This window comes from Cololabis saira, chromosome 1, assembly GCF_033807715.1.
Source record: "Cololabis saira isolate AMF1-May2022 chromosome 1, fColSai1.1, whole genome shotgun sequence".
In the NCBI taxonomy this organism is placed as follows: Eukaryota; Metazoa; Chordata; class Actinopteri; order Beloniformes; family Belonidae; genus Cololabis; species Cololabis saira.
In genome coordinates, this window is record NC_084587.1 from 47,138,330 (window position 1) to 47,163,950 (window position 25,621).

Consider the following 25,621-nt stretch of genomic DNA (forward strand, 5'->3'; position numbering starts at 1 on the left):
GGGGTTGGCGTGAGCTACCCTCACAAAAACATGCAGCAGTCCTGGGCTATACAATGCCCCCTCTGGCCACCTGAGGGTGCCAGATGGGGTGGGGAGGATGTAGCGCGTGGAAGGATCACGTTATTCCAGCCAGAAAAGCCCCAACCTGTCTGGTGAAAAGAAGCGGCCTGCTCACTCCTCAGGTTAAGGAGGAGACCTGAGCTCAGTGCAGGGCCCCCTCCGGGGTTGGTAGAGGGAGCAATGCCCAGGACTGGCTTAGGTAGGAGCACTGGGTGATAAGAAATGGGGAAATAATGCGGAGGAAAATATAAAAAAAAAACAACAAAAAAAACACACATCTGATCAGATCTGAGATGTAATTATTTGTAATTATTTTTCAGTGAAAAGGTCAATAAAAACAAGCTATGAAATTAATAAAAACTCAGAATCAGATTTAAATCATATCTTCTTCAACTCTGCAGCCAAAACCCCATTTCTGGTGTGGAAGACCTCAGCCAAGGAGGGACTCATTGGAGAGGGAACGTATTCATCACACCTGCTACCACCAAGACCTGGTGCACACTCAACTTTGTAGGTAAAGAAAAAGGTACCGTGGTCAAACATGCAGGTGTTGGACACCAGTCCACTTTGAAGACCAAAAGAACACATACCCAGCAGATCAGTCTGAAAATAGTTATCGTCATCATAAACAGTGAAAATCAGCTTGTTCACCATGTTGATGACAATGGGTCCGAATTCAAATACCTCTGACCAGCTAGGATTGTTGTCATTTGGTATGATGGCAGTGCGCTTTACCTGATTCTCATAATTAACCTGAACAAACCCATCTGTCTGGGAGCTCACATCACCAAATAGTTTCTCTGCATAAAGTCCATACACCTTTAATGTTGCAAGACCTCTGCCAGCAGGACAGCAGTTTGACCTGATCATCTGGTTACCGTTGCAGACACAAGCACAGGGATCTCTTCCACTGGATCTGTGTCCAATCGGACAGGACTCTGAACATTTTTTCAGCACTGCATTGTTCTTGATGTACTTCTCCACCTCTTTCTTCAGTCCTTTCCAGGCTTTATGATTGTTTGGTAAGATGGTATGGAGGGGTTTTAAGCTGTATTGGACAACATCAGGTGTAGTTTTCAAAGAAGCTATCCAGTTGTTGTAGATACTAGGATCTGAACCCCCAAGGAATAACACAAGATCACTCTGATCCCCACCAATGACTTCTGTGAAACGCTCAGTGAATGTAGAGCTGAAACTCTGTCCCGAAGTCAAATTCTTCTTCAGTGCCTGACAGTGTTGGAACATGGCTTTAATGCTGTCAGTCCATACAAAGTTAACTGAGGCTTCAACTGACAAACAATCACTAACTTCTGTTGCTGTCAGTCCACTCATTGTTGTCTTGCAGGTCCTGAATGATGTGATGGCTTTAATTTCCCCTCCAAGAAACACCTGCCTGATGTAGTGTGTACCATAGGTATCAATGATATTACGATATGATATCTCAGAGATAGAAGAATATGGAGGAAGAGAGTTCACAGCTGAAACAAAATCCTGACTCAAGGGAGGGTTTGTGGTCAGTCTGTATCTGTGGAGAAAGCAAACGTATTTACGTTACAGTTCATCTAAGTCTCACATTATTTATATCACTGTTTTCGTAAAACTACTGCGATTATTTATCATTTTAATAAAGAACAAATGAACAATATTTGGTAACAGCAAGACCTGCCTGCTTACGTACCTGTAGACGTTACAGTCAACCGAATGGTGAACAAAGTCGTAGCGGTCTTGTTTAGACTTCTTCATCCCAAATTCAGATACCCTGGAATGTGAACCTCCAAAACCAACCCCAACAGTGACTGAAGGGTCAACAGGGATATCAAGACCAAGTTTCCAGTTGTTGGACACAGACGATGTGGAAGCGTTGACGAGACTTTCGACCGAATCGTAGGACGTACTGGAAACCTTCAAGCTGCATTTGGGCAGGGCTCTCCAGTCCACCACGGCAGCCGGGACCTTCTGCTTCTCACCCTTCATGTACCTGTTTCTGTACATCTTGCAAGTGTTGTTTCCAAGGTCCCATGTTTCAGTGTCGATGACGTAGGCACCTTTTCTCTTCATTGTGACGATGTCGAAGCCTTCTCCACCCAGGTTGTAACCAGGGACAAAGCGAGCCGTCTTACACTCTTGAGGTGAACCGATGAAACTCACTTTGGATGAGAGACACAGAGGAGACCATGCCCAGCACACGAGCATCAGCTGCCACAGCCTCGTCATCTGGATGAAGAGTCCAGTAAAGAGATGACATGAAATGGCATGGCAAGGATAATTTCCCCATCATGTACAGTAATGCAAAGACAGAATGCTTAAATGACTTTGAGTCATTATATTACATATCACTAACATATAAAACACTTGCATCAGACAAGAGAGGACTTTGATGTCTTACCTTGACAGTGGACCTAATGCTCTGCTTTGTTGCTCTGAATATGTTCCTATTTTAAAGCATTGATGTGGAGGTGGAGTCTTCTTTACCAGCACCTTTCTCACAGAATTGTTTTACCACTTGAATGTAACATGTGGTGCAACATGGTGGCTTGATGGCTGGAACTGTTGCTTCACAGTAAGAAGCCTCTTGGTTCAACCTACGACAGGGGCCTTTCTGTGTGAAGTGTACAGTGAGACAAAGCAATTGTTTTTCTATATGTCTTCCTGTGGTAGACTGGTAATATGCCCAGATTGTACACCGGCCTTTTGTCCAAAGAGGGGTGGAGAGCTGGGATAGGCTCCAGCAGATCCCTCTTACCTTGAACAGGAATGAGAAGGCATGATGAATGCTGACCTTTATGGCCCTTTTGCACTAGTCCTTACTCGGCCCGACTCGGCTCGTCACGCCTCTACCCGCCTCTACCCGTTTTGTCCCCGTTTTGTCCCCGTTTGTTGTTCTACAGCCAGGTGAGAAGTGGGCAGGTTGGTGGGAAGCTGCTGTGACGTACTCGATTGCGCAACCGCTTTGTTCATGTCGGCGCTGATCAGAAATCAGCTGGAGCCGCGAGTGGCTGAGAGTAAAACAGCCCGTCTACATCCCTTTTTTAATTCTCTCCTCAGCCACCAGGTTTATGAACATCTGCACCTCAGAGTTGGATCACCAAACAGACGTTTTGCGCTTTATAATAAAATCGCCGCGAGTTGCGCTCGCGCTGACTCCCGCTTCCTGATTCAAACGTCTGACGGCCCCGCCCCCCGACCAATCAATGGTGCGGAGGGTGGTGACGTCAGAAATAGTCCCGGCTCAGCCCGGATAGAACCTCGCCAGAATGGTTACAGAAATAGTATCGGCTTGGAGCGGCTCAGCCCCTAGTGCAAAAGCGCAAGACGGGGCCGTGGCGGGTAGAACCGAGCTGAGGCGGGACTAGTGCAAAAGGGCCATCACATGCTGTACCGGTACCGGGTCCAGCAGCTGTATGCACCAGTTGATGAAGTTGAAAAAGTTACACAAGTGCTGTCAGGGTTTTTCTTTCAACTGTTTCTCAAACAAGAAGCCCTAAAGCCAATATGTGAAAACTCCAAGTACACTTTCCAAGTATCACTTAAGTGGATTGACATTTTTGAGTCTTTAAATAGCAATTTATTCTGACTTGCTACTTGCTTTCTGGGGTAACATTAGTCATTAAACTGCAAATGTATTTTCCATTCTCAAATAAAAACTTTGAATCGCACTTTTTTGCTTTCTAACACACTCATTACCGTCTAGTAATAGACATAAGGGTGATTTAACCAACAGTAATAGGGATGTAAATACAGATAGGTTGTGATGAACAGTCATTTATTTATATGCCTTCTCCGCAGTTACAAGATGTCAATGACTCCTTCACTGAGTCATGAATTTCTTTCAGCTGTGAACTCTCTTTCTCCCTATTCATCTAAAATTGGACAATTGTATGGCAATCTGATCGACACCTATGGTACATTACATCATGCAGGTGTCTCTTGGGGGTGAAATTAAAGCCTTTAAAGCTGTCGGAACATGGAAGGTAACCATGAGTGGACTGACAGCACCAAAGGTTAATGATTGTTTGTCCATTGAGGCCTCAGTTAACTTTGCACAATCTGCCCTCATTATAGCCAAGAACGAACATTGTCAGGTGATGAAAAATAACCAAAAAGTCATTGGTGGGGATCAGAGTGGTCTTGTGTTATTCCCTCATTCAAATCCAGCTATCTATAACAATTGGGTAGTGTCTGAAAACTACAGCTGATGTGGTCCAGTACAACCTGGAACCTCTCCACACCACCTTACCAAGAGACCATCAATCCGGGAACGGACTGAAGCAAGAGGTGGAGAAGTACGTCAGGAAGTCCTGTTCAGAGTCCTGTTCGACTGGATCTAATGGAAGAAACCATTGTGATTGTGTATGCAACAGTAAGGAGCTGGTCAAGTCAAACTGCTGCCCTGTTGGTAAAGGCCTTGCAACTCTAGAGGTGAATCATCTTTTTTCACGCAAACTCTACGGCAGGGCTATTCAATTGGCGGCCCGCGGGCCACATGCGGCCCGCCAGGAGCTTTTATGTGGCCCCTGGTCATATTTCAAAAAAGGGGTTGTTTGTTGAAAAAAAAAAATTTTTTTTTTTTTTTTTTTTTTTTTTTTAAATAATAGTGATGCACCTGCGCTGCGTAATTTTGTTGGCCTGCTGCACACCGCTGGCTGACGAGCAGCCTTGAGACACATGCAGACAGACGGGCAGACAGATATGCCAGGAATGCGTTCACACAAGGTGCGATTTTTATTTGTAATGTGTGCAGAGAATGCATATAGCATTTAAGTTTAAGATGCTTGGTAGCCTTTTTTTAGTTGGTTAACGATGCATAGTGTTTGTACATGTTAATCTCTGTTGGAGATGTTTTTTACTTCAGATTTTTTGCCAGTGTTGCACAGTGTTAATGTTTGTCACATTATTATTAACCTCCGTTGTACAAAGGACTTGTTGACATAGGCTTCTAGGATTGGCCTGACATTTTTTTCATTTGAATAAGTGAGGACTTTGCATTTCAGATGGAACTTCTAAGCCTCCTATAATTTCATGTGATTGTTTTGTTTTGCTGATATTATGCACAGATGTTTCATTAATAAAGGAGCTTATGGTTAATATTTTGGTTCCTTATTTATAACATCAAACTGGCTACTATGGACTGAAATGCTTGTGCTCAATGTTTAATATAATATTCAAATAAGGAAATCTTGGTGGAAAGTGGTGCTTTGTCATTATGGCGTGTTTTATTAAAAGTAGGTCAATATCAACTTCATTAAGTTTGCACAATGCATGGTTTCAAAATGAACTTGCATTTAAAATAATATTTCTTTATCTGAATATTATATTTAACATTCACAATGACTAAATCTGGAGACAATTAATACATAATTCATATGTAAACTAGATATATTCAAATGTATAATACAAATGTATTATATATAAATAAGTCTTCGTCTTTGAGTGCAAATTACATTTTGAAAACCCCCAAATTTTCAAATTGTGCGGCCCTCTCCATACAGTCCTTTTGCAGATGTGGCCCCCGGCCCAATCTAGTTGAATACCCCTGCTCTACGGTAATGTGTGGATGCAGACAGAACCATCCGTCGAGGTTAAATATGGGGACGAGGTTAAGCGCACTGACATCATACCAAATAATGACAACCCTAGATGGAAAGAAAAACGTACATTTCAAATTGACATGGGCATGTTAAAGAAACATATAAATATTGGAACATGCTTGGTTCGTGTGCGGCTTTTCTACATACTGGGAAATTGTCAGACAGCTGCGGGCTCAACCAAGGTACCTTATTCTTTTCCTACAATTTTAAATGTGCAGCAAATCTCGGTGGTGGCCAGTGTGATGAGTACGTTTCCTCTCCCATGAATTCTTCCTTGGCGGAGGTCTTCTACACCGGAAACGGGTTTCTGGCTGGAGAGTCAGAGAAGATGGAAGCCAACTCAGCCGGTCAGCCAGGTTGAAGCCTGCTGTCTGAGGATTTCATAGAGTGGATTTACTGTAGCACGGTGGCTTAGTGGTTAGCACTGTTGCCTCACAGCAAGAAGGTCCCCGGTTCGACTCCCAGGCCCGGCAGGGTCCTTTCTGTGTGGAGTTTGCATCTTCTCCCCGTGCTCCGGGTACTCTGGCTTCCTCCCACAGTCCAAAAATATTAGGTTAATTGGTGATTCTAAATTGCCTGTAGGTGTGAGCGTGAGTGTGGTTGTGAGCATGGTTTGTGTGTTTATATGTGGCCCTGTGATGGACTGGTGACCTGTCCAGGGTGTAACCCCTGCCTCTCACCTGAAATGAGCTGGGATAGACTCCAGCAGACCCCCGTGACCCCGCAAGGGATAAAGCGGGTATAGATGATGGATTTACTGTATTTACCTGTAGTTAAATAGCCTTCAAAAATCCACCCAATCCTCCCATGGTCTAAATATGTTTTAAGACAACCAGATAAACATAAAAATAAACACTTTTATGTTTATTTTTTTTGCACATTTTTGCAATAAAGCGTGTCTGTCTTAACTTAATTAATCAAAAGTTGCCTCGTCATTTTATAGTTGATGACATTTCTTTAAATCTACAACATCCACTTTATGTCAAATAAAACACACTTTACTGAAAGAGTTAACTTCCCATCATGAACAATAATAATACTGTAGATGATCATTTTGATGTACAGTATGTGCTTGTTGCCAAAACACAGACATGTAACACAAAAAAGAAAAGAAAAAAAAGGTTGATTTACGCTGCCAATATTTTACATACATCTGCTGAGTCCAGATCAATTAAAATGACTTAATTAAAGAAAACTATTATCCTTTCACAATGGGTGTGCTCAGAAACTAATTAATCATTTTAAAAAGGAAAGGAACTAAAGAAAACCATTGAGTGACATGTTATGGTGAAAGAAAAGTGAAACAAATAAACTACATATCATTGTGGCATTCAAAAGAAAAAACTGACGACTGGAAGAGTCTGAGATGTGCTTGAGTGGGAGGATAGGAAATCATAATTATAGGAAGAAAAACACAAACATAGAGGAGGCTAATTACAAAGCTGATTAAAAACAGGAAACACACATAACAAACATCATGTTGGTGGGTCCTCCTCTGAGTGCAGGAAGTAGCAGTCGAGACATTTGAAACTCCAGGTTTACTACTCACTAATGTCACACTCTCACACGTGTGTGTGTGTGTGTGTGTGTGTGTGTGTGTGTGTGTGTGTGTGTGTATGAGTGGGGGTGAATGTGTGTTGTGTGTCACACTTGTCCTTCACACTTTGGCGTATGCATCAGTGTGACATCTCACATTGAAAAATGAAGCTTTGAGCAAACACAAACATTACTGCAACGATGCCACCAAATCTTCAAGGTAGCAAGAGTGATGGTTGCAGACTCGAGGTTTGGGAGTTGAGTCTTATTTTTGGACTTTTACTCTGAATATTGTCAGCTGCATGATGCAGTTAATCAGGCTTTTGAGGGGTTGATCTCACAAATATCACAGTTCAAGCATCCATACAGTCTGGATCCTTTTAACTTTTGATTGGTGTTTTCCCTCTTTTTTTTCTAATTTGGACAGTGATTAAACAATGTAATGCAGATCTTCTTTATTTTTTCTTTATTACAGTTTAAAGTTCCACTTTTATGGATATGTGCAAATAAAATAATGAGTTGTATTGTCAAATACTGTGTAGATAATAACTTGAAGCGGAAAGAAGCTGCATGTAACCCATGCTGACAGCAGGCCGACACTTTCCCCCCTGAAACACCGTGTGAAATATTATGTGTGTATTTCAAATGAGGAAAACCTTTGACTTTATAATCATAAATCTGACACAAACCTTAGTTTTGAATCAGATTTGAAATGTATTTTCTGTAAAACTGAAATAAATACAAATTAAAAAGAGCACACAAACGTATAGTGTACATTAGAATGATGTCATGAATAAGCCAAGGACATGAAACTAACTTCACCTCCGAGGGTTCACTTAACCGGTCAGGTCTAATGTAAACAGAACAGAGTACAGAGTACAGCCCACCAATTTGATTTATTATTATTATTTCATAAAATAAGGAAACAGCCGATGAGAGCAACGAGGAGATCCACGAGCTGCTCAGCCTCGTTGTCTGCGTTGATGAGCATTGGAGAAACTCAGACGAAACTTATATTAAAGATTGCTGAAGAGTGCTGAAGTAAATCTGCTGCATGACAACACTTCCTCATTCAAGCAAATGGGTCAGACCACACGAGTGGGGTGAAATATGTGTCAATGTCATCTGTGAACACAGTTCTCAAGCACAAATGCGGTAATTCCGCAAATTCAGTCCACTTGTTTGGCAAGGAAGCCACAGTCATGGTTGATCAATAAAAAAATGATTTTAATTACAATATTCTGCTTTGCGAGACATGCCCGGATGATTTTTTACAATAATAGTTTATTATACAAATCTTTATTGTCTGTTTCTATGTTCTCCACAGTTATGACAAATGTGTGTCCGAATGTTGCTCTGCTCAGATTTAATAAAAAACAGCTTTGATGAGTTACTGCAACCTCCAAAATGCTACTTTCAAACAGGCTGCGTATTGTGGTATGCTTTTTAATCATACATGAAAATATGCAAGAGTGACGCTTAAACCATCAGTGATGATGTAATGTTAGCGTTAGTAAACTCATTATTCTGTTTTTCAGGCCAGAGTATCCTCTCAGGTTGTGTAGCCATGTTGCTCTATATCCTACGATTTCTGTGTACCCGTCCAACATCTCTGCTGTGTGTAGCGCCGGCTAAATGCAGCAGTAAGTTTTTAATTTCACCACTGAGCACATGTTAAATGGTAAAATCGGCTGTCAATGTTGGCTGGCAGCTCTGGAAATATTTTGGTCAGGATCCGCTGAAGGAGCTGATAGCCATATGGTGGACATGGTGGCCGTGTTTCCGTCAGCATCCATAGCACCATGGCTGAAGAAAAAATTGGTTTAATTACTGTTCTTCACTTACATCGTTGCAGAAGAAATCAGATACTTGGGCTTGGTTATCTCCAAAGACCCCAAACTAATTTATAAAACATTGAAACGTGGAGGCTGTTGCCCTTATCTATGACAATGTACAGTATGATAGGTGACACGATCTGTTACAAATATGAATTTTGAAAAATATGTATGTCTGTGTCCACAAACACAAACTTCTTCTTCACTTCATTTTTGGGGCAGCATGGTGACATGTCAGTCAACACAGTTGCCGAGCAGACAATGCTCTAGCTGTGCTTGTGTGGGGTTTCACGTGGTGTTCTGGTTTTCCTCTCACAGTCATAGACTCAGAAGAATGCAATAAACCTGTATCACCACTCATAAAACCTTTTAAAACCTCTGAGCCCCTTGTGGTGTGTAGCACCATGTTGCGAATGAGCAGAAAGAGAGATCTGACTTCCAGGTCTTCTCTCTCAGCCTGGAACACACCAGCCTTAATTCAGTCACTGCAAGTTTGTTTTTTTGGATTGGTTGGTTTATGCTAATTCACTCTGATCACATCCGTCAAATCAGCATGGTTTGAGATGCCACTACAGAAATGAAATCCAAAAGGAGTGTTCCCAGAGCTGAGAACCAGCAGAGCTCCGGGGCCACTGGTTTCGAGGCCAGGTCAAACAAGCCTACGGTTACAGACTGTGAGTCCTGAGCCAAGTGACTGAGGGTCCCAGCAGATTTCTGCTTCTTGTTTTAGCTCTGGCAACATTAATTTCAGATGTCATAGTTAGTGATTTATCATCTTGGAAGAATTCTGAAATGATCCGCGGCACAGGGTTCTCCTCTGAAGGACCCAGCTGCTCCTGGAGTTAGAAGCCAGTGAGCTACAGACAATCGGGATGATGTCCTCTGTTAAGCCGAGGACACACCAACCCGACGTCGCCCGCTGTCGGCCGACTGCTGTGTCGGCTCGCGTCGCCTGTGTCGGGCTGGGTCGGGCTCAAAAAGAAGCACTCAGACACACCGCAAAGACGACATCCAGCGGTAGTCTGTATTCACTCGAAAAAAAGGGAAAACGGGAAGCTCTGGGAAGCCGTAAACAAAACAAATAGGCTTCATATTCACACCACATTTCCACACCACTCTTGCTACCACAGTGCGTAAGAATAAAGAATTGGCACTGGCGTTGTCAGCCCTCGGCCTTCAGCTTGTGGAAGAAGAAAAGAGGAGGCGGAGGCGAAAAATAAGAAGAAACCGCACTACATGGGTGAAATCATGGATACGACAGCGACAGGCTCAAGGAGCTTACCCGAACCTGTGTCGAGAGCTGGAGATGAATGAAACCAACGATTTCAAAAATTTCGCTCGGCTTTTCCCTGTTCAGTTCCACGCTACCTGAACAGCCAATCACAGAGTGAGCTGTTTGACCGACGGCCGACGCCGATTCGACATGTCGAATCGGCTGAAAAGCTGCCGACAGGCGTCCAACCTGTGGCGACGTGCAGGACACACCGGGGAAACTAGCCCGACAGACGCGCACCGACGCTCATCAACAGCCCGACGGCCGACAGTCGGCTTGGTGTGTCAGGGCCTTTAGCCTTCAACGGGACTGAAGATAGCTGCTTTAGGGTGCTTTCACACCTGTCCCATTTGGAGCAGTTATTCCGGAACAGGGAGTGTTTCCCCCTAAAGATCGGATCGGTTGGTATATATGAACACAGCAATCGTGCTCGGAAGTGGCACAAAACAAGCGAGCCGGGATCACCTAGGAGAGGTGGTCTCGGCCCGATTCCATTCGAGACCTGAAGCGGTTCATTTTTTTTTTATTTGTAGTGAGAAAATAATCGACACAGCAACCGATACAACTCCATTCATTGTGTATGTGCTGCCGCGGCGCAAGGAGAAGAGTCGGCGCAGAGAACCCACCACCTTCTCTCCGTGCACGGTGAAATAAACGTTCATTTCTGACCAATCAGAGAACAGTTGGTTCGCGCAATTTGTTGCATTTGTTAACAGCTTTGAACCGCTACAGACATTTGCCTTGTGAACACAAACCCCACAAACGAGAAACGAAACAACTGTATCAATTTAGCCTCTGAATCGGAACAAAACAAACGGGCCACAGGTGTGAAAGCACCCTAGGACTGCATTCGTTCACCTTTAAATCCTTCAAGGCTGTTGTAGCAAAACAAGCTATATTAGATTCACAGTAAAAAAAAGACTAAATAAGTGTTTGTTTACAGTTCAGAAGTCAAGTCGATACAACCTTAAAGGAGCTTGAGGCAGGATTGAGGCAGAATTTATGAAAAAAATTCGTATACGTTTTAAGTTTTCTAGTAATAATGTCAGATGAAGCGTTCCAAACCAAAAAGAATGAGCCCTCTAGTGTATCTCTCCGTTGCCTTGAACAGGCTGTGTGCTGCAAAATGTGCTGCAATTCGGTCCCGAATTTCCCGCGCTGGGCTGCGGATGTGACGTCACATGACGCTGCATGCACGTTCTCCCCGTTCTCCCGTGCCGGCTTCGCTGTTGGCTGCAGTACCCCCAACGACCGTCGTGGTGAAGGGTGGCGCTAGAGAGTCTCATTTCTTAAAAGGAGCCTCAAGCGCGATTTTGTGTACCTAAGTTTCAAAATTTATTTAGACGGGACAATGCATATTCATGAACACTACATTAAGCCGTGTAAATACACCAGGTTTTAGCAGGTTTTGCTAGTTTCCACCCGCAGTCCCCACAAACAACCAGACACACTCACACTCACACCTACGGGCAATTTAGAATCACCAATTAACCTAGCATGCATGTTTTTGGACTATGGGAGGAAACCGGAGTACCCGGAGGAAACCCACGCAAGCACGGGGAGAACATGCAAACTCCACCCAGAAAGGTCCTGCTGGGCCTGGGAGTCGAACCGGGAACCTTCTTGCTGTGAGGCAACAGTGCTAAACACTAAGCCACCGTGCTGCTATTGCAACCAAACCCTCCCGTTAGCTTCAAATTAGCCAGCGGCCTAAAAACGTTTCTGGTAGACTGATGGTGGTAGGCTGATGACTCTCAACTGACTGCAGAAGTTACTGTGGGTGTGTGCTAGTTGTGTTCTGAGTGGCCTTATGATGGTGTGGTGACCTGTGCAGGAGAGGCTTCAGCAGACACCAATGCAAGTGGAAGTGAGTATAGTTAATCAATGGATGGTTGGAGATAACACCGTAGAAAAAAACGGAAGAAAACAAAAACAACAACACATATTCCAGTTATACAGTGGATTGGGGCATGCTGGGACTATCCACCCTGCATGTCCCACTCTCTTTTTAATGCACCTAAGACACATCGAATGGTCTAATGCACTATGGTTTTTGAGTTTCACGCATTCTTCATTTCTATTTATTCTGCATCTTGTCCTGTTTATGATGACATTGCTTGTTGTCACCATTTGGCCGATACATCGTATCATCTCTAAAAACTAAGTCATGTTAGCTTAAGAAAGATGGAAGGTTCAATTCAATTCAATTCAATTCAATATTTCCATTCGATTCAATTCAATGTTATTTATATAGCATCTATTACAAGAGAAATTGTCTCTAGGATCTTTCCAGAGACCCAGAACATGACCCATGAGCAATTATTGCATAAACATAACATAAACAGTGGCAGGTAAAAACTACCCTAGTGGGAGAAAAACCTTAAGCCAAACAGTGGCAAGAAAAAAACTCCCCTTTAGGAGGGAAGAACCTGGACCTGGACCAGGAGCTGGAGCATAAGGGGGGGCCCTCCTGCCGGAGACCAGGAGGGAAGGTGGAGGGGCGCCAGTCGACAAGAACCTGCCCTGTGGCATGTTAGCTGGTTAGCTACCTTGTAAACCCAAATTTAACAGCAAGCTCAGTTGGAGAACAGACGGACTTGTGCTTGTGTAATTGGACCTTAGATATCACCACCTGCAGTACACTGGCTTGCAGCAAAGCTCAATTGTCCTTCTGGTCAAGTTTTGTAAATTAGAAGACACAGTGTAGATCTTCATTTGATTTATCTTCATTTATCTTTAATGTTGTTTAATTATTGTTGCTGTTTAATTAAAACATTCCCGCCGTGGAAACGTGACGGGAATCCTGACGTGGCTCTAAATACTTTGTCTAGTTTGTCTTACCTCTAATATTTCACTGTATCAGTAGTACACTTTTATTTTAATTCAATAACTCTCTAATCGATCAAGAGGTCAAATTATTTTTTTATTTTTTCTTGTCTGCACACATATTAATGGTTAATACCATGCTGGTAAAAACCTAAGGCATATATATGTGCATTGTTACTATATTTAATATAGATACATATATATACGCATACACATACATATATAGCCTATACACATAAAAACCCTTTTTTTTTTTTTTTGGGGGGGGGGGGGGATGGGGGGGTTGGGGGGGACATCCGCTGCTAAACCTGAAAGCAAGAACACACATAGAGGCGCACGTCGAGCACTGGAAATCTGCAAAAAAAAAAGAGGTCAACTTAGACGAGAAGTGTGCTTCCCACATGCATGTGTGAAGGAAATACAAGCGGTGGGTGCTAAAATAGTGCTAAATATAGATCATTACTAATAAAATCTGTGAGAATCATGCTGACTCAGTGGACTCCACCTCCTCATCAATACTATAACAGGGGTTAGATGTCGGGACCTAGTAAGCAGAACTTCAGGTGCACAGTCAAGGTAAGGTATAAACAATTCCTCTTTGTGAGAAAACAACACTTTTATTTTGGTAAAATCTCCTTCAACAACATCATGGGTAAATACACTCACTGGTCCCTTTTTTAGGTATACCAGGTATACCTGATGAAGTGGTTGGTGAGTGCACGTTTATATATAATCCACGTAAAGTTTTCAGTGTGTAGTTGTATAGGTTTTGTCCATACCATTTCATGTCCCTCTCTTCCTCCAGATGGTGCGTGTGTGGGGGCTGATGCTCGTGTGCTGGTCTCCTCTGTGTCTCTCATCCACAGTGAGTTTCATCGGCTCACCTCAAGAGTGTAAGACGGCTCGCTTTGTCCCTGGTTACAACCTGGGTGGAGAAGGCTTCGACATCGTCACAATGAAGAGGAAAGGTGCCTACGTCATCGACACTGAAACATGGGACCTTGGAAACAAAAAGTGCAATATGTACAGAAACAGCTACATGAAGGGTGAGAAGCAGAAGGTCCCGGCTGCCGTGGTGGACTGGAGAGCCCTGCCCAAATGCAGCTTGAAGGTTTCCAGTACGTCCTACGATTCGGTCGAAAGTCTCGTCAACGACTCCACATCATCTGTGTCCAACAACTGGAAAATTGGCCTCGATATCCCTGTTCACCCTTCAGTCTCTGTTGGGGTTGGTTTTGGAGGTTCACATTCCAAGGCATCTGAATTTGGGATGAGAAAGTCTAAACGAGACCGCTACGACTTTGTTCGCCATTCTGTTCATTGTAACACCTACAGGTGAGTAGCAGGCAGATCTGTTGTCAACTTCTTTGAGAAAAGATTTCTTTAGAGTCTTCCTGATTGCTTGCCATAGTCATACCTGCATCATAATGTGATGAACAGTAATTAGTTTATTTGCTTCCTTCACAGATACAGAATGGCAACGAATCCTCTGCTGAGTCATGAATTTCTTTCAGCTGTGAACTCTCTTCCTCCTTATTCCTATGACACTGCAGTGTTTTATCGCAATCTGATCGACACCTATGGTACACACTACATCACGCAGGTCTCTCTTGGAGGGGAAATTAAAGCCATCACATCATTCAGTACCTGCAAGACAACCATGAGGGGACTGACAGCAACGGATGTAAGTAATTGTTTGTCAGTTGAGGCCTCAGTTACCTTCGCACAATCTGCGAGCATTCAAGCCATGTACGAACATTGTCAGGCAATGAAGAAGAAACTGGTATCTGGACAGAGTTTCAGCTCTTTGTTCACTGAGCGTTTCACAGAAGTCATTGGTGGGGATCAAAACGGTATTGCGTTATTCCTTGAGAACTCAGACCCCAGCATCGTCAGTAACTGGGTCGATTCTCTGAAAACTTCACCTGATGTTATCCAGTACAACCTGAAACCCCTCCACACCATCTTGCCAAACAATCATAAAGCCTGGAAAGGACTGAAGAAAGAGGTGGAGAAGTACATCAAGAACAATGCAGTGCTGAAAAAATGTTCAGAGTCCTGTCCGATTGGACACAGATCCAGCAGAAGAGATCCCTGTGCTTGTGTCTGCAACGGTAACGAGATGATCAGGTCAAACTGCTGTCCTGCTGGCAGAGGTCTTGCAACATTAGAGGTGTTTGGACTTTATGCACATGGTCTCTATGGTGACAGGACCACCAAGACAGATGGGTCAGTGGTGGTTAGATATAAGGACCAGATCAAGCGCACTGCTATTATAGCAAATAATGACAACCCTCGCTGGTCAGAGGTATTTGAGTTTGGACCCATTGCCATCAATATGGCGAATCAGCTGACGTTTAGTGTTTATGATGAAGATAAATACTGGAACAGCGATCTCCTGGGGACGTGTTCATTTTCTCTTCGTGCAGGTCAAGTTTCTGACAGCTGCATGTTTGACCACGGTACTTTCTTCTTTTCATACAAAGTTCAGTGTGCTCCAGGTCTTGGTGGTAGCCTGTGTGATGAGTACATCCCCTCTCCAATGTCCTTGGCTGCGGCCTTCTACACCAGGAACGGGGTTCTGGTTGGAGAGTCGGAGAAGAATGTTGATTCAGCTGTTGATTCAGCTGATCAGTTGGGTTGGAGTTTTACCTTTAGAATAGTTTGCTTCTTGTGCAGCCTTCTTTTCTTTTCTTTTCTCCCATGTTCATTTTAAAAATATGTGTTTATGAAGACCTAAGCGATTTCTTTACCTTTAAGTTTCTTTTTTTAATCTGCATTTTCTGGCAATAAAGCATCAGCAAAGACAATATGTTTGTGTGTGATAATTTAAATATCAAAGAAATACAGCATCATTTTATAGGCCTAATTGGAAAATGGGAATGACGTGAAGTTAATAATAATACATTCTTTGTGTATATAGTAGAATTGTAAAAACATCTGAAATTCTAGGCTTGAGTTCCCATTAATATCAGACAATAATGAAAAACGTGTAGTGTGCATGTGTGAGACAATGTGTACTGTCTGTCAGACTTGTCGTTCACACTGAAATGCAGGTCATCTGCGTGTCTGCCTTTCTTCATCTTCCAAATTCATCGTGTTAAAACCACCCCCACAAACCCTACTCTGTGTGATTCAGCCTTGAAACGCACTTTCAGTCTCTGAATAAAATAAATGAATAAGAGTGCACTAAGCTATGGTATGAAAAGCTAGAACATGATGTAATGAATTAACCAATAATATGAACTTGATCAATATGATTCATTGATCTTTAAAATCCAAAACAAATTCAAACCGAAATTTTGAAGGCTTTGACAAATTGTTCCGCATGTGTGACGATTAATAATCAAAAACCTGTTTCTCAGTCACTACTTCCTGACATCTCAAGAAGACAAATGAGAAAAATGAGCAGAGCAAATTCTTATCCAGGTCAATAGCACCACCAAGTGGCCATCCTGCACATTACAGCTATTGCAACAACACTTCTGCTCTCAACAGCAGCTTTTACTGCAGACAGAGCTCTGAGGTTAAGAAGCGAGTGCGCAAAAAGCGCTCATACAAAACAACTAGAAACATCTAATACATGTGAAAAATGCTTTTATTCTCATGAAACACAACGAAAAGCTAACAAACAGTTCTGTTGAAGCCAGTGCTTGAACAGATACTCAGAAAAAGAAATAGGCCCAATGCAAGACAATTACAATGTTTGTAGAGTGTGTTTCAGTAAGGTGGCCTGCTGATGTGAAAGAACCATCATCGTCTTGAACTGGGGGTCCAGAAAGTCCTGCTCATTAGTGTAACATCTGCACCTTCTGGACATCGTAAGCGAACTCTATCCTCCAAGACTATTAGTTTTCTGGGTTTATTGTTTATTTATTATTTATTGTTGGCTTTATCTCGAACAACAACAAATCATCATCAAATTAAAAGCATCAAAATATCAAGAAAAAGCAAAACAATTTAACAGTGTCATCCAAAAATAAAGAACAACAGCTAAATAATGTGTTCGAGAGCGAACAGGAGGAAGCAGAACGCTTATTTAGTCATGTCCCTTCCTCACAATATCATATCATATGCCATAGAAAATATAAAAATTAAAATAAAATAAGAACAGAAAGAAAAGACAAAATAATAACAAAAAATAAATAAATAGAACACAAACAATTAATAATCAAAGATCAATGCATTATTAAACTAGCCTCCTACAATATCCTAAACTCAAAAATGTAATTTCCCAGTCACTTCTTTGATGATCCATGACCAGCCATGAATGCAGGTAGTTTTAATTTGTATCGTATATGATGTATCACATAAGGAACAGAATAATAATAAAATAAATACATACAGAAGGTAAATTGGGTTCTTTAGAGGTCCTTATTTTTATATTTGTCAAGAATAGTTTTCTTGTATGTGTATTTAAACTGTATGGAGTTTCTATTCCAGTCGCGGGGGCAGTAACCTGAGCCTGAGGCCTGGAGGATTCTCTCTTGCTCCTCAGGCACCTCCAGGATGATACCTGGGCGTCGTCTGGCCAGAGATCGTCTCCCCACCGTCTTCGGGGAATGCTTTGGAGCCTTGTCCAAGTTAATCATCTTCAAAACATCTCCCCAGGGAGAAGTTTGCATTAAACTACTCACAATAAACTTTTTACGTTATTCATGTGCAATCACAAACCCAATTAAAGCTGCAAGCAGCGATGAACGGGCCCTCGCACTCACGGCCACCGCCCCCCATAAGCATATCAGAAATGACACCACCCACGACTTCCTATGTCAAACCATTGAAAAGTTATAGCAGAAAAAAGGGACAACCAATCAGAAGAAGGGGCGGGGCTAATCCAGGCCAATGAAGGTCAAGGACTCCATACAGAATCTGATGACACCACCCACGACTCTCTATGTCAAACCATTCAAAAGTTATAGCAGAAAATCGGGACAACCAATCAGAAGAAGGGGCGGGGCTAATTAAGGCCAAAGAAGCTCAAGGACTCATTACAGAGTCCCATGACACCACCCACGACTCTTTATGTCAAACCTTTCAAAAGTTATGGCAAAGAAAAGTATTCTAGTGGGCGCTGTTGAGCCGTTAGGCCACGCCCATTAATGCAAACCATGAAATATCAAATGTATCGACAGGCCTGGCTTTTCTTTAAGTTGCGACATGATACAGGTGTGTACCGATTTTTGTTCATGTACGTCAAACCGTATTATGGGGCTTGAGGCGCAGTTTTTCTGAACCAATCAGATGAAGGGTGGGCGCGCTTTTTGCCGTCTAGCGTCGCCATGGTAATGCTTTTGAAAGAGAAAAGTAATGCGTGGTGTCGGAGGATGGAGACGCACGTTTTGATGTATAACACACCTGGGTGCACGTTACGGTTCGGGCCGTATTAATGACCGAAGAAATGGCATAAATTCCGCCAAAATTACACGATTAATTCAAAATGTTCAAAATGGCTGACTTCCTGTTCGGTTTCGGCCATGGCGCCAAGAGACTTTCCTTTAAGTTGCGACATGATACAGGTGTGTACCGATTTTCGTGCATGTACGTCAAACCGTATTGTGGGACTTGAGGCACGAAGTTTTATCTGTATGGACCAATCAGATGAAGTGGGGGCGCGCTTTTTGGCGTCTATCATCGCCACGGTAACGCTTTTGACTGAGAAAAGTTATGCACGTTATTGCAGGATGGAGACGCACATTTTGATGTATAACACACCTGGGTGCACGTTACGGTTCGGGCGAAGAAGCGGCTGAAGGGATGGCATAAATTGCGCCAAAATTACATGATTAATTCAAACTGGCCGACTTCCTGTTGGGTTTCGGCCATGGCGCCAGGATACTTTTTTTTAAGTTGTGCTATGATACAGGTGTGTACCGATAAAGGAAGCTCTGAAAACCTTAACAAACCATGGTTTACTATAGAACTTAGGAAATCTGCTTTAAAGAAAAACAAGCTTCATAAAAGGCATTTACAAAGTCCTAGTCCTTTAAATTGTGCTACATACAAAAATTATAGGAATAAATACAACCACCTTATTAGAAATAAATAAATGATCTATGGATAATATTGAAAGAATCACTCAACAAGAAAAAAAATTATCTATTCCAGCCCAGTCTACATTTCAGGATGGTGCATAAGATAACAGAGCATACACAAATTGCTAATAAATTCCATGATTTCTTTATAAATGTGGTTCCACGTCTTGCAAAAAATATTGAAAATGTTCATGGTTCTCCTTCTAACTATAAATGAAGGTTATCCCTCTTTAAAGAAGACCTATTATGAAAAACATAGGAACATACAATGACATAGTTATGCTGATTCTTTAATATTTGTCTTTAAATTTGTCTCAAATCAAACTGTCTGCTGTTTCTCATCATTTGGGCCGACCACCCGTCATGTGGGGTAACCAACGAATCGCAATTTTGTACCAAATTCAAAATTTAATGTCTATCAGTTTTGGTATAATATAAATCTAAAATAAATATAAATCATTGGTATAGTATGCATAAATGGCTTTATGAGGGCGACACTTCCATTATAGATAAAATGTATTTCAAAATGGTTTTCAAAAAGTAAAGGACATATGAGTCTATCTTTCTTGAAAAGTTAATTTAATTACTGATACTTATTAAAATATAAATTTTGTTAAGGAAATCTATTAATTTTGAGATAAATAACTCAAAGGCCTAATACATTATTGACAGACAACTGTGATTCAGGCTTAAAGCTCCCCTGCTACACGTCATTCAGGCAGCCAATCAGCACAGAGCCTCATTAACATAGCCCCCCCTCCCCTCAGAATCCCTCATAGAGAAGGTTAGAAACGGTAAAAATAAAGACATGGCCCAGAGGCTGAATTTCTCATTTATGTAGAAAAAACATTCAAAAGCTTGTTTTTAAGACATTCAATGCCTGTTTAAAATATACATTAAATGCCATAATAGGTCACCTTTAAATAATTTTTAAGCAAATGAAGCAATTCTCGCCAAATACAGTAAATTCCAGTTGTCCCTGAACGCACCAGTAGGATAATCTGTAATTTTAGAATTCCGACCGGTCCCTGAATGCACCTCCTCCGCGGCGCTGCGCGGTTCCGACCAGATCTCGGCTGAAAGCCGATAATAATATAATAAAATTGCAAAGCTGCTGTGCAATAAGGTGTAATACATGCACTGTAATTATTTTCTGTATAAAAATTGAATGTAAAAAGACGGGTTTGACTCAAAATCAGTGTGGTTTTATTTAAGTGGTCTCTGTCTCGGTACATTTCAACTAAGTGGTCTCTGTCGATGAACAAAGCGAGCTGCGCATTTCTGTAAGCAGACATGCGCCGCCGAAATACATCGGTGAAAACTATTCCACAGGATTATTACACCATAGATGTCTTAAGACTACTCTACAATTATGCACACAACAAAAAATACTTACAGATTCGGGACCATGGAGTCGGGCTCGTGAAAACACGAGGTGTTATGTCGTGTGAGTGACGTCACCACGCTGAGCACGCAACAACGTCCCCCCGCTCCCCCCCCTCCTCCCTCGGCCTCCGCTCCGCTGCAGGAGCTGGGGCGGCACACAGAGCCAGTTTGCTTTAAATCCAATGGATTTAAATAAATATTGATTAAAAATCCCGCGTTGTACGCACAAAATATATTTTCACATCACAGTAAACAATATTTTTACGAAGTTTACGAAGTTAATTGGACATGGCATGACAAAGATATGATTTAATTGTATATGAATACATTTTTGGAAAAAGAGAGTTACAAAGTTCTTCAAAAGCGATATGTACCAGCGTATGATTTTTTAATCCTGTTGTAAGCTATCTGAAACTGCCATTTTATTGTCTTAAGACCAAGCCTATGATTTTAAATTATTATTTTACCAAAAAATTCAGAGTGATGTAAAATGGCAGTTCCCTTCAAGTTATGACCACGATACTCAACACAGTTAATAAGGACGCTTATGACAATAATATGTGTCGGTTTCATTGTGATTGGGTGAATGAAACAGCAACGACAGCACATAATTTGATGAAAAATGTATACCTGACCAAAAGGTGGCGCTATGGAGTTCATCCAAGATTGTCATATCCACTTGTTCAGAATGGAAGCCTGATTACATGTATTGATTTTGGGTTAATTCTGACCAATTATGTTTAAGTTACAACAACTTTTATGTTCATGGCGAGACACAGAAATTTTACTACCTCTAACGGCCACGCCCTTCGATAAGAACGTACAGTTTTCTCTGTCAGTCATCGTCAATGTCTTACCCATTATCTGACCAACTTTGAGATCATTAATCTCATCTCGCTTGGAGCACAGATGCATACTAGAAGACATGACAATTCCTGGTGCCAACAGGTGGCGCTACAACCGATCCTGAATATTCCACCACATATGTCTTCAGGCTCAGCCTACAATCATGCACATACGTTTTCGGCCACATAAAATAATGTATTGCTGAATTACAGCCAATTGATGTTTCATGGCGAGGCTTAAAAATGACCTCAAACTTCGCCGAATGACTACGGTCAAGCCCTCTGGTGAAAACTTAAAAGCTTCGCAATTTAGCGTCGGCCATGTGTCTAGATTGTACAAACCAAGTTGTGAGCCAATTCGATAAAATCTCTAGGAGGAGTTCGTTAAAGTACGAGGCCTAGAAATGATCAGAATTCATGAAAAATGACATTTTCTGTTCAAAATGCCGGACTTCCTGTGTAACTTAGACCATGGGTCCAAAAGACTTTTTTGTAGCTCTTTGTCTAATATAATACTCACATAAAGGTCATTGCTGTAAGTCAAACCATATTGTGGGGCTCGTCAAAAAACATAAAATAGGTGGCGCTATAGAGCCCATTCTTGTGGACCCATGCCTGTCGCCCATAAAATACGTAATTTTACGCGACTCTGGAAGCGTGTGCAAAATTTGGTGAGTTTTGGAGCATTTTAAGGCCTCCAAAAAGGCAATTTATTTACGGCGAGAATAATAATAATAATAATAATTAAAGCTGCAAGCAGCGATGAACGGGCCCTCGCACTCACGGCCACCGCCCCCCATAAGCATATCAGAAATGACACCACCCACGACTTCCTATGTCAAACCATTCAAAAGTTATAGCAGAAAAAAGGGACAACCAATCAGAAGAAGGGGCGGGGCTAATTCAGGCCAATGAAGCTCAAGGACTCCATACAGAATCTGATGACACCACCCACGACTGTCTATGTCAAAATATTCAAATGTTATAGCAGGAAATAGGGACAACCAATCAGAAGAAGGGGCGGGGCTAATTTTCGCCAATTATGGTCAAGGACTCAATACCGAGTCCGATGACACCACCCACGACTCTTTATGTCAAACCTTTCAAAAGTTATGGGAGAGAAAGGTATTCTAGTGGGCGCTGTTGAGCCGTTAGGCAACGCCCATTAATGCAAACCATGAAATATCAAATGTATCGACAGGCCTGGCTTTTCTTTAAGTTGCGACATGATACAGGTGTGTACCAATTTTCGTTCATGTACGTCAAACCGTATTATGGGGCTTGAGGCGCAAAGTTTTTTCTGTCTGAACCAATCAGATGAAGGGTGGGCGCGCTTTTTGCCGTCTAGCGTCGCCACGGTAACGCTTTTGAAAGAGAAAAGTAATGCGTGGTGTCGGAGGATGGAGACGCACGTTTTGACGTATAACACACCTGGGTGCACGTTAGGGTTCGGGCTGAATTAATGACCGAAGAAATGGCATAAATTGCGCCAAAATTACACGATGAATTCAAAATGTTCAAAATGGCTGACTTCCTGTTCGGTTTCGGCCATGGCGCCAAGAGACTTTCCTTTAATTTGCGACATGATACAGGTGTGTACTGATTTTTGTGCATGTACGTCAAAGCGTATTGTGGGACTTGAGGCACGAAGTTTTATCTGTATGGACCAATCAGATGAATTGGGGGCGCGCTTTTTGGCGTCTATCATCGCCACGGTAACGCTTTTGACTGAGAAAAGTTATGCACGTTATTGCAGGATGGAGACGCACATTTCGATGTATAACACACCTGGGTGCACGTTACGGTTCTGGCGAAGAAGCGGCTGAAGGAATGGCATAAATTGCGCCAAAATTACATGATTAATTCAAACTGGCCGACTTCCTGTTGGGTTTGGGCCATGGCGCCAGGAGACTTTTCTTTAAGTTGTGCTATGATACAGGTGTGTACCGATAAAGGAAGCTCTGAAAACCTTAACAAACCATGGTTTACTATAGAACTTAGGAAATCCGCAAATTCAAAATTTAATGTCTATGAGTTTTGGTTCAAATATAAATCATTAGTATAGTATGCATAAATGGCTTTATGAGGGTGACACTTCCATTATAGATCAAATGTATTTCAAAATGGTTTTCAAAAATGAAAGGACACATGAGTCTATCTTTCTTGAAAAGTTAATTTAATTACTGATAATTAAAATATACATTTTGTTAAGGAAATCTATTAATTTTGAGATAAATAACGGTCGCCCCCAATGACTTTTTTAAGGTCGTTGCCCTATTAATGTAGGTTTAAAAACACTAAAATACCTTTGTTTTAAGTTTTCACATATATGCACACTACATTCCAAATGTTTGGAAAATGGCCAAATACATCTTTATTTTAAGTATTTTAAAAATAGGCCTCTCAAAGGCCTTATACATCATTGACCCACAATTGTGATTCAGGCTTAAAGCTCCTCTGCTACACGTCATTCAGGCAGCCAATCAGCACAGAGCCTCATTAACATAGCCCCCCCTCCCCTCAGAATCCCTCATAGAGAAGGTTAGAAACGGTAAAAATAAAGACATGGCCCAGAGGCTGAATTTCTCATTTATGTAGAAAAAACCTTCAAAAGCTTGTTTTTAAGACATTCAATGCCTGTTTAAAATATACATTAAATGCCATAATAGGTCACCTTTAAATAATTTTTAAGCAAATGAAGCAACGGTAAATTCTCGCCAAATACAGTAAATTCCAGTTGTCCCTGAACGCACCAGGAGGATAATCGGCTTTTTAGAATTCCGACCGGTCCCTGAATGCACCTCCTCCGCGGCGCTGCGCGGTGCCGACCAGATCTCGGCTGAAAGCCGATAATAATATAATAAAATTGCAAAGCTGCTGTGAAATAAGGTGTAATACATGCACTGTAATTATTTTCTGTATAAAAATTGAATTTAAAAAGACGGGTTTGACTCAAAATCAGTGTGGTTTTATTTAAGTGGTCTCTGTCTCGGTAGAAGACAGAGACATGAAAGACATGGTAAAAAGCGAGCTGCATTACAGACATGCGCCGCCGAAATACATCGGTGAAAACTATTCCACAGGAATATTTCACCATAGATGTCTTAAGACGACTCTACAATTATGCACACAATAAAAAAATACTTACAGATTAGGTTGGGACTCGTGTGAAAACACTGGAGGATTTATGTCGTGTGAGGAACGTCAATACGGTGCGCACGCAACAACGTCTCCCCGCTCCCCCCCTCCTCCCTCCCCCTCGGCCTCCGCTCCGCTGCAGGAGCTGCGGCCGGCACACAGAGCCAGCTTGCTTTAAATCCAATGGATTTAAATAAATATTCATTACCAATCGTGCGTTTTACGCACCTTAATGCCAAAAATATATTTTCACATCACAGTAAACAATATTTTTACGAAGTTTACGAAGTTAATTGGACATGGCATGACAAAAATATGATTTAATTGTATATGAATAAATTTTTGGAAAAAGAGAGTTACAAAGTTCTTCAAAAGCGATATGTACCAGCGTATGATTTTTTAGTCATGTCGAAATGTATCTAAATCTGACATTTTATTGTCTTAAGACCAAGCCTATGATTTTAAATTATTATTTTACCAAAAAATTCAGAGTGACGTAAAATGGCAGTTCCCTTCAAGTTATGACCAAGATACTCAACACAGTTAATAAGGACGCTTATGACAATAATATGTGTCGATTTCATTGTGATTGGATGAATGAAACAGCAATGACAGCACATAATTTGATGAAAAATGTATACCTGACCAAAAGGTGGCGCTATGGATTTCAATCCAAGATTGTCATATCCACTTGTTCAGAATGGAAGCCTGATTACATGTATTGATTTTGGGTTAATTCTGACCAATTATGTTTAAGTTACAACAACTTTTATGTTCATGGCGAGACACCGAAATTTTACTACCTGTAACGGCCACACCCTTCGATAAGAACGTACAGTTTTCTCTGTCAGTCATCGTCAATGTCTTACCTATTATCTGACCAACTTTGAGATCATTAATCTCATCTCGCTTGGAGCACAGATGCATACTAGAAGACATGACAATTCCTGGTGCCAACAGGTGGCGCTACAACCGATCCTGAATATTCCACCATAGATGTCTTCAGGCTCAGCCTACAATCATGCACATACGTTTTCGGCCACATAAAATAATGTATTGCTGAATTACAGCCAATTGATGTTTCATGGCGAGGCTTAAA

General features: G+C 41.8%; 2 protein-coding genes and 1 pseudogene across 2 annotated transcripts; 2 read left to right on the plus strand and 1 right to left on the minus strand.

The window, feature by feature from the left end:
- Positions 1 to 2,274, minus strand: LOC133453528 (perforin-1-like). Its single transcript, XM_061733103.1, has 2 exons — positions 1,739 to 2,274; positions 1 to 1,585 (listed from the first exon to the last, which is right to left on the minus strand). Exons 1-2 carry the CDS (start codon positions 2,272 to 2,274, stop codon positions 439 to 441), a joined length of 1,683 nt encoding a protein of 560 aa, XP_061589087.1. The 3' UTR covers positions 1 to 438.
- A 323-nt stretch (positions 2,275 to 2,597) lies between these two features.
- On the plus strand, positions 2,598 to 6,009 carry LOC133441640 (perforin-1-like; annotated as a pseudogene).
- Positions 6,010 to 13,923: 7,914 nt separating this feature from the next.
- On the plus strand, positions 13,924 to 15,917 carry LOC133453545 (perforin-1-like). The gene is made up of 2 exons (XM_061733104.1): positions 13,924 to 14,453; positions 14,586 to 15,917. The coding sequence occupies exons 1-2, from the start codon at positions 13,924 to 13,926 to the stop codon at positions 15,832 to 15,834; spliced, it is 1,779 nt and encodes a 592-aa protein (XP_061589088.1). The 3' UTR covers positions 15,835 to 15,917.
- Positions 15,918 to 25,621: the final 9,704 nt, after the last annotated feature.